At 43.5% G+C, this 9,714-nt stretch overlaps 1 protein-coding gene across 1 annotated transcript; it reads right to left on the bottom strand.

The window, feature by feature from the left end:
* Positions 1-1,214: 1,214 nt before the first annotated feature.
* Positions 1,215-2,246, bottom strand: LOC104406026 (2-oxoglutarate receptor 1-like). The gene has a single exon (XM_010014896.1). The coding sequence runs from the start codon at positions 2,244-2,246 to the stop codon at positions 1,215-1,217; it is 1,032 nt and encodes a 343-aa protein (XP_010013198.1).
* Positions 2,247-9,714: the final 7,468 nt, after the last annotated feature.

Below are 9,714 nucleotides of genomic sequence, written 5' to 3'. Positions count from 1 at the left end.
ATATATACACACACTTATATATACATAAATATATATCATAGAATCCTACAATCATAGAATTGTTTGGGTTGGAAGGGACTTCGAAGATCATCTAATTCCAACCCCCCAGCTATAGGCAGGAACACCTTCCCCTAGCCCAGGTTACTTAAAACCCCATCCGTCCTGGCCTTGACCACTTCCAAGGATGGGGCAGCCACAGCTTCTCTGGGCAACTTGTTCCAGTGTCTCACCACCCACATCATAAAGAGTTATTTCCTTATATCCAATCTAAACCTACCCTCTTTCATCTTAAATACATTCCCCCCATCCCATCTCTACATGCCTTTGTAAAAAAAGTCCCTCTCCAGATTTCTTGTAGGCCCCCTTTAGGTACTGGAAGGCTGCTGTAGGGTCTCCCCGGAGCCTTCTCTTCTCCAGGCTGAACAGGCCCAACTCTCTCAGCCTGTCTTCACAGAAGAGGTGCTCTGGCCCTCTGAGCATTGCTGTGGCCTCCTCTGGACTCGCTTCAATAGCTCCATGTCCCTCTCATGTTGTGGGCTCCAGAGCTGAATGCAGTACTGCAGGTGGGGTCTCATGAGAGCAGAGTAGAGTATATGCATATTGAGAGAGAAAAAGAGAACATATACACCTTCTTGTGTTCACCATATATGTTCTCCTCTGGTACTCCTCTCATCCTCCCCTGGGCCAGCTCTGAGATTTCACCATTCAGTTCCTCAGTGCCCTATGCTGAAGTTCATCAGGTCCATCTAATTTGAAAAGAGATGATTTATGTAGGTGCCTTCTAGGTAATTCGGTAGTTTCAGCAACCATGACAGTATCTGCTGTGTTTCACTCCAGCTGTAATAAACAAAGCAGTACATCAGTGACAACGCTGAAATCAGTGGAAGTTGTTCTCATGTCCAGACTGACCTCTCCATGTTTCCGTAAGCAATCGCAAAGCCTGGAGTGAGAGCACCCTGTGTTTCCCAAATTTCTTTGGAAACAGTCTGGTTGGGTGGGTTTAGATTTCACCTTCAAGGTGGCTTACTAATCTTTTCACTCCTTTTTCTTTGGTTGTTAAGAGGTACGTATAAACCTGCTCCCGAGACAGCTTTTGGAGAAGCGTTCTACAGCAGGGAGAAGAAGCCAGTTGCAATTCTTGCTACCATATCAACACTCCTGCCTTTGCAGCAGCTTACAGCACCAAAGCCTGAGATTTTCTTCAAGAGATTATTTCATAACTTCAATGTGATTTCTGACTTGGTCATGTAGTTGGTGCTCCCAGTCTGCTGGACATATTTGTTCCACTTACACTTTGAAAGAGAGAGCATGGCCTGCTGGAAGTTACCTCCGATCACAACATAAAGCAGGAGGTTGCCACATGTGTTGAGTGCAGCCAGTGGCCGAGAGACGATATAAGCAGAGTGGATTTGTTTCTCCATGTGACAGCAGACTGGACACAACCGTAGTTCAACACGAGCCACCCGAAAGATGTGAAAGGGAAGGAAGCACGCACAGAAGACCACCAAGAGGATGATGGCAAGTCTGCGAGCCTTTAGTTTGTAGCAAGCCCGTGTGTGGGGCCCAGTAGCCAAGGTGTAAATAATGAGCACATAGCACAGAGTAACAGTCAGCAAGGGCAAGAAGAAGCCCAGGCTGGTCAGCAGCCAGATATACCACCTGATTGTGTCCAGGTTTTCAGAGCTGCTAAGGTCGAGGCATAAAGATCTGTTTCTTTCCTCTTTTGAAGAGATTAAGAAGTTGATGGGGCTGACAGCTGCCAGTGAGATCACCCAAATGGCCGCACAAGCCACTGCCGTCCACCGCTTCCTCTGGATGTGGAAGAACTTCATAGGGTGGACAATCACCACATAGCGGAGGGCACTGAAGCAGGTAAGGAAGAGGATGCTGCTGTACAAGTTGAAGTGGAAGCCAAAGCGGATGAACTTGCACATGAAGTCACCAAAGATCCAGTGCTCCCCGTTGGCATAGTAGTGTATCAGGAAGGGAAGGCTGGTGAGGTAGAGCAGGTCTGTGAGTGCAAGGTTCAGCATGATTATGGTGCTGCTCTTCCAAGGCCTCATCTTGAAGCTATAAACACAAATTGCAATGATGTTTCCTGGAAAGCCCACCACGAAGATGATGCTGTACATAATCGGGAGGTACAAAGTCTTCAGACCAACTTGCACATCAGTGCAGTTGAGAAAATCACCTTCAGTGTCTTGCCAGGTGGTGGGGTTGGCTAAGTTGTCATTTGTTATGTTCATGTTTTTTCCTTACTGCTTAACAAAAAGAGAAATGTTTAGTGTTCTCTGGCAGATAAGACCTTCTCGTAGGTCATTAAAAACAACCAATAACCACGTCTTTCCTTTCAACTTCCTATTAGTGCCACTACTAAAGTCCTTTTATTGAGTAAGGAAAGGCCTTGCTGCTTTGATGGGAATTGATCCTGATCTAGAGGTCTTTTATCATATCTATATGGAAACAGATACAAATTTATTTTAAAATACATATTTTCAGGGAAGGGTCTGCGCAGACACAGTAAAGTTGCAATATAAGGGATTCCCAGCCCCATGGTGCATAGTGTGTGTTCCCTGATCCATAAAGTTCACTTTCTGTCCTCATAAGGAGTCAAGTGAAGCAGAAGGACAGACAGTCATGTTATGCCACTGACCAAAAGTATAGAGAGGAATGTCCAGAACATAATTCTCCATAGAAGTCACTTGCAGTCTTGTTATTTAAGTGGAAAACAAGGCAGATATTGAAATGTTTTCATACTCTTTTTGATACTGGAGTTGGTTAACATTTTTCTCCCCGCTTCTTGGAAACAACTGATAGAGGAATATTTCATTCTTTCAGTTCATTAACAAGATCAATGTTGCAAAGAAATAGGTTATTTTTAGGCTTGTCGTTAGCTGCTATGTAAATTCCTACCCCTGTTAAATGGTGGTTTGCTTTGGCATTAGTCTTAGATAGAAGTTTTCTGAAAGATCAGAATAAATTCATCCAACTTTACAAAGCAGTCATTTGCATGCTATAATATGGGACTTGGGCAGGATTCAAGGGAAGTGAAGGTAGCCCAGTATATAGTCTCTACAACAGAAAATACAGGGCCACTGCAGCACAAGGCAAAAACCCACTAAGACGGCATGCAGCACATGTGCTTGTGTGAATGCCTTCTTTCTTTTAAAGTGGAGCAAATGTTTTGATGGAAAAAAAATGAATAAATATCTACTGCATTTTTTTTCCATAGGAATGCAGCTTCTCACAGGATGGTGCCCATCCTCAAATTACTGTAACCTGGATCTGTTATAATGGATCCTACTGAATCACTGCTACTATTTCTTGTTCCACTCTGAATTTTCTTGATGTAGCTTCTACCCTCACTCACTTGTTGGATCTCACAGAGACAGGTTGCAGGATTTGAATTCAGATTTGTGTAGAACATTTGGTTCAAACATATTTAAAACACTTTGAAAACTGAAGCTGGAGCTTGAGGAGGTGCATGCCAAACACTGGCATTCATTTTTGAAGAGCAAAACAGCTTCAAATCTCTTTTCGTGGCTGGCGATGGTGTAGGGGGTGGCTTGAGTAAATCCACTGGCTATAATTCAGCTAAGAGGTAATGCAGTGATATTACGGTATTCCCAAACAAAGTTGAGGCATCTGGTGTGGCTAATGGTTAACCAGGCTAACAGCAAAGGGCCCATCCTGCAGTATCAGGTTGTAGCTTGCTGTCTGACTCTGGAAGCACCAGGGCTGTGCACACCTCAGTGTTTACAGTGCACAGCTATTAAGAAAGCTGAAGGGCATAGCTGGGTGCTGCTCTCCACATCTATTTCTTTGTGGTTTTGTACAGCTATCAGCAGCTTTTACTGCACCAACCAGCACACTGCTGCAGCAAAACTGTAGGGGTTAGAGAGCAAATACCTATGATCATGGAAGAGCATGGCAGTGGCACTCAGCTGCTGCAGTCCCTATAGACACACATGTTCTCAGGTGCTTTCAGAACCATCCTGTTTTTTGCTATGGGTGAGATTAGGGCTGTATTTGGGTCAAGGCACTAACTCACAGGCCAGGCCACCCCCCAAACCCTGCACTGGGATGTGTGGACAAATACTGCAGGAAAAGCACATGGGTGTGGGGTCTTGGTTCTGCACTGCCCTAAGATTACATCCAACTAACAGGTTACCACGGGGACCAAAGAAAGGAGACAGGAAGTCTTCACTGTTTGCCTTATTATTTTGCTGTCTGAATTACAAATAGAATTTAGACGAAACTTATATCTAATTAAGGCACAGTTTGTGCTGTGGCAGATTTTATCACACTAAGTAATTGGCCATAATGGGATTTCTGCAGCCCAAGCTGAGGGTAAATGATATATGCTGTAGACACGTAATGAACTTTAAATAAATTATCCAAGAGCAGAACTAATAATAAAAGGGAACTAGAATATTGAAATAGAAACCCTCTTTCAGTCTTAATGGTGGAGTCACTGCTCTATTACATGGAATTCTTTACTGTAACCGATTGATTGGACTCACTTTAAAAAATGTTGCAATTGCATGTCTTTAATTGCAGTCACGTATAAGGGACACTTGTCTGCTCCTGCATTGTGGTAATTTAATTAAAGCCTGCTGGAAATAAAAGCCAAATGACTGCAGCCATGGCAAAGTAACCTAATGTCTGTAATTGGACCATATTTCACACAGATGTGTTGCTGAATAAATTAAATAGGATTTGGCACGCAGTGTTCAACTCTTCCACTGGCTCAGATTTAAGAGACGTAAATGATATATTCAGAGATGAAGATGTGAGCCCTGCTTCCCTTACCCTTTATAATTCAGGGATGTGACTCTATGCGGAAAGAGTATATGCATTTAACTTGAGTATTGGATATATCCCAGATAAGTTTAATTTGTTCCATGCTTCCATCATCTTGCAACCCTTTGCTCATCTCTCTCCACTTTACTCTGCCTCTAAGTTCACATCTTTAAATCAAAATATGCATTTACCTGTAAATCCTTGGTGTTGTCTTCTTTCCTCTTCACAGCCTGTTCCTTACACACTCTACTCCAGCTGGCAGAGTTTCTGCATTGACACTGTCTGGGAAAGCCATAGCAACCAGCCCAGGCTATTGGGCAGGCTGGGGAAGTGCTCTGCCTCTGTTCCCCAGTCTCTGCCAGGTGAATGCAGCATGGGCTCCTCGGTGCTGAGCAAGAGGAGCTCTGACCCCTGTTGCCTACCTGCAGGCTAGCTGTTACATCCCCAGCGGCAGGGCCGTGCTGGTGACAGCTATCCTCCTGTCTGGCATGTTACGTGCATGGGACGTGGGCACCTGCCCTGTGTCACTCACAGAGTAGGTTGGGACTGCCTGTAACCTGTCCTGTTCGGCTGGAACAGTTTGTTATGGGTGCTTCCAGCCCTCAGCGAGACAGGCAGGTCAGCAGCACTCACGCAGGGATAAGCAGCACCACTGCAGTGCTCGCCTGGAGGAATACGTGTCTCACCACCCTCAGTAAAGAATTTCTTCCTAATATCTAGTCTAAATCTCCCCTCTTTCAGCTTAAATCCATTCCTCCCGTGTCCTATTCCTACATGCCTTCGTAAAAAAATCCCTCTCCAGATTTCTTGTAAGGCCTCTTTAGGTACTGGAAGGCTGCTCTAAGGTGTCCCTGGAGCCTTCTCCTCTCCAGGCTGAACAAGCCCAACTCTCTCAGCCTGTCTCCATAGGAGAGGTGCTCCAGCCCTCTGATAATCCACATGGCCCTCCTCTGGACTCCCTCCAACAGGTCCACATCTTTCTTATGCTGAGGGCCCCCAGAGCTGAACACAGGACTGCAGGTGGGGTCTCATGAGAGCGGAGTTGAGAGGAAGAATCACCTTGACCTGCTGATCATGCTTCTTCTGATGCAGCCCAGCATACAGTTGGCTTTCTGGGCTGCAAGCACACATTGCTGGGTCATGTTGAGTGTGATCCAGCACCTCTAAATTCTTCACCCTGGGGCTGCTCTCAATCCAGTCTCCACCCAGCCTGTAATTGTGCCAGAGATTGCCCTGACCCAGGTGCAGCATCTTGCACTTGGCTTTGTTGAACTTCATGAGATTTACATAAGCCCACCTCTCAAGCCTGTCAAGGTCACTCTGGATGGCATCCCTTCCCTCCATCGTTTTAAAGTCCCCTTAATATCCAGGTAATAAAGCAGAAGACAGACCAGCACTTCCTTGGATGTGATGGTCAACCCTCAAAGAAGGGTCTAAGCAGAAATGTCTCCTTTTGGAGAGGGAGGAAGGGCACAGGCACCTTGTGGGGTGTCCTGCAACAGGGATTTTACTTCCTTTGTGCAGTGAACTGTGAGGAGCATGGGCCCACCCAAAGATGCCAGGGTAATTATGGTGTGGAAGTCAAAGATTTTATGGATTGACTCAGCTTTCCTGTGTATGGTGCTAGCTGAGCCAGTATTTACACATCTTGCTTAATTTTCCCTCCCTCTTCCTTTTCAACATGTTTTGACTCTTGGGGTAACTGTGCTCCGTTGACTTTGACCTTGTTTCAATGTGGCAATCTTTACACGAGTTTCATGCTTCTCTTTTTCTTTTTCTTTTCCCCTGAAGGAAACACTTTCAAAAACATAAGCATTCCACATTTGATTTTGAATTAAATGTTTACAAACTTTTATGAACAGATAGGAAAGTTATTATCTTGAGAGGGAAATGTTTAGATGAGGCTGGAAAGAGCTTGAATGTTTTCCAACACTGAAGTTGATTTCAGATCTCATTTGAAGCTATTATTTACTTTCTCATAATGATAAGAGGTGTGAACTTGGAAACATGAGCAATTATGTACTGCATAATGTAATGGTGTATCAGACTCAAATTATTTAGTAAATATAACTTTTAAAATGTCCGTCCTGTTTCTTTACCCGATGCTTTCATTACTTGCCATCTTCACATGAATGACTTGCAGCTTACTGGTCATATGCAATCTGTTCTTTTTAACTTTTTCTGGTTTGGCTGCCTTGAATGTGAACATTACTTTTTGGACTTCTGAATACAAATAATTGAAAATAAACTGGCACTTGTCAACATATACCTGAGTAACAGCTGATATGAGCCACCATTCTTTAGAGAAAGAGTTGAAACCACTTTTTATTGTGTGACTAGCTGCCAGGTAGTACTAATTTCAGTACTTTGCATCATGGAAAATGTACATTCTGCAAAATGCAAAAACACCCTTTGCAAAGGGCATATGGGGAGACATGGGGAGACATGGGGAGACATAGGAAGACTGGGAGCATGAATTTGGTGTTTTAGGAAGTCCCAGTTTATCCCTACACACACAGGAGAAGAATTTGCTGCATTTTTTTTGTAAGTTCTTGTCAAGGTATAAAGGATATCAAATTTATTGCTCAGGTTTTTGTGGGGGTTTTTTGTTTGTTTTGTTGGGGGGGTTATTAATTGTTTGATATTTGTCTGATTTGGCATGGTATTTTTGAGTAAGAATGGATATTGCTCTGGCATTATAACTCAAATTGTATTAAAACAAGACCATTACTTCATCTCAGGCCTAGCGTTTGCAGTTCAGGAAAAGAGTTTGATAAATTGTGAGGAGGTGGAAAAGAGCTGCAGGAATGAATGGAGTACTGGGAGGTGTTGTCATATGCCTTGAAAGACTTTAGAGGCTTCAGGGATTCTGTCTGCTTAGTTTATTATAGAACAGATTTAAGCAAGAATGGATGATGGCCATGGTCACATCCATGGGAAGAGACTTCTGGCAGCAACAGAGCTGTAGCTATGCCAGTTCAGGCTGGCAGTGAAGCACAAGTATTTCTCAGGGAGGGTGGGTAGCTACTAAACCAAATCCCCCAAGTAATATGGCAGATTCTTTGGCTTCGGAATTTTTAAACCAACATTAAGTTTCTTCTGCATAAATATTGTCACAGTCACAGAACAGCATGACATGATACCATGAAACAACTTTGCAAGAGAGCTTAAAACCCAATCTAAAGGGTTGTATCCTCAAGGTCTTGCACACCCAAGCCATAGGATTTAGCTCAGAATTCCCAGTAATTTGTAATCAGTGCTTTTTTTTTTTCTCTGCCTTTTTTTTTTTTTTAATAGGAGGCAAATCTTGATTTGAAGAGAATCCTCTTATTCCTTTGATAGCCTATTCTAAAGGCAAATCATGCCCACAGTTGAAATCATGTCCTTAGACTTTAATATGACTCTAGTTTGTGCTTCCACCCTTTCAACTTCTTGATACGTGTCTCTGCTATAACGAGAGAGAAGCCCATTTAGCAATGGCTCTTATGTTTTTGTGAAAGTATTTAAACATTATAATTCAATCACCTTTATTAGTTCTTCCTGATTAGTTTGGTAGCTTAGGACATCCTACAATAGCATCTGGGCTTCTCCAGCCCATTCTTTTTCCTCCCATTGACCACAGGTAGAACATGAGAGTTTTTATACATGCAGTGGAGACATTTTAAGGGCCTGCCACTGAAATGTGTTCACTGATGGTCATCAAAGTGATTTAAAACATGCACAACACAGGCATGTATCTTCATTCACACCCACAGTTTTTCCTTTGGGAACACTTTCCTTTTCCTTTGATTCTGTGTAGTATTCCTAGGGTGCAGTTCTCCCGTGAGCTTTGGCAGCGTGGCAATTTTCACCACTGAATCACCTACACCACACGTTCTTCTGGCCATTCATTCCCCTTCCTGCTCTGACTGCTTCCTTCCAGGGCTCAGTAAGAAACTCAGACTGCTAAAATGTGATGCCAATGCCTCTGTTTTTTCCCTTGGTATAACATCTTTGCCCCCAGGCAGGTACTGGTGTGCCTGCAGGACCTGGCAAGGTAGGTGGGTGCACACTGGATAGATGCGCACCCTTCCTGTGCATGGCAGCTCTGCCAGTCAGATGTGTATATTCTGAAGATGTGTCTGTTTCCAGTTTATTTTCCAATGTTTTGTAATTGTTTATTGAAGTGGAAAAAAACCAAACCAACAAAATAATTGGAGAATGCTGAAAATACCCATGGGCTCTTGGACAAGAAGATATGCAGTTGGTACATTAGTCTTTGATATGTTTTATTTGTAGCACTTTAGGTTCAGTGGGATTGTAGTGTTATGGCAAATTAGGCAACTATTGCAGAGCATATATTTCAGGGATGGGTTACCATATATCACACCTGAAGGCACACAGTCTATCTTAACTAGAAGTTCATGCTTCTTGGTTTTATTCTCTGCTTTTGCTTCAACTTCCAAGAGTTTGACATTTTTTTCTGTCTATCTCTGGTACAGCATTGAGAAAATCCTCCTGCCTTGTTTGTCCTACACCCTCTCAAAGGTTTCTCTTATCTTCCAGGGTGTGAGTTCTGATGAGGATGGGTGTTACTGATGGATCTTTCTGTAAGCTCAGCTGAGTCCTCCAAAGTTATTTCCTCATTCCCTTCCTTTTATTGGGTTTGCAGTGTGAGTTACTTACATGCCCAGTTCATAGTAGTTAAGGACAAACCTGATGCTTTTCTTTAGCTGCAGAGGTCCTGTTTAGGCAAAACAAGACCAGCATGAACAAGGAAAGGCAAGAAGGAGACAGTGGTGACCAACAGAGAGGCAGGAAAGTGAAGCATGGAACTCACTGGGAAGGGAGGAAAAGGAGGCTCAGGAAGCCCACCTCATGATGTGTGAAGACTAGCTCAGACAGAAAGCAAACATTGTCATGGACTGCCTT

This window comes from Nestor notabilis, unplaced genomic scaffold (genome assembly GCF_000696875.1).
Source record: "Nestor notabilis isolate BGI_N333 unplaced genomic scaffold, ASM69687v1 scaffold6230, whole genome shotgun sequence".
NCBI classification, from domain to species: domain Eukaryota; kingdom Metazoa; phylum Chordata; class Aves; order Psittaciformes; family Psittacidae; genus Nestor; species Nestor notabilis.
This window is presented reverse-complemented; position numbering and strand designations above follow the sequence as displayed.

What these genes read in the sequence shown, in the direction of transcription:
- LOC104406026 (XM_010014896.1), bottom strand. Translation starts at nt 2,246, where the DNA reads ATGAACATAACAAATGACAACTTAGCCAACCCCACCACCTGGCAAGAC.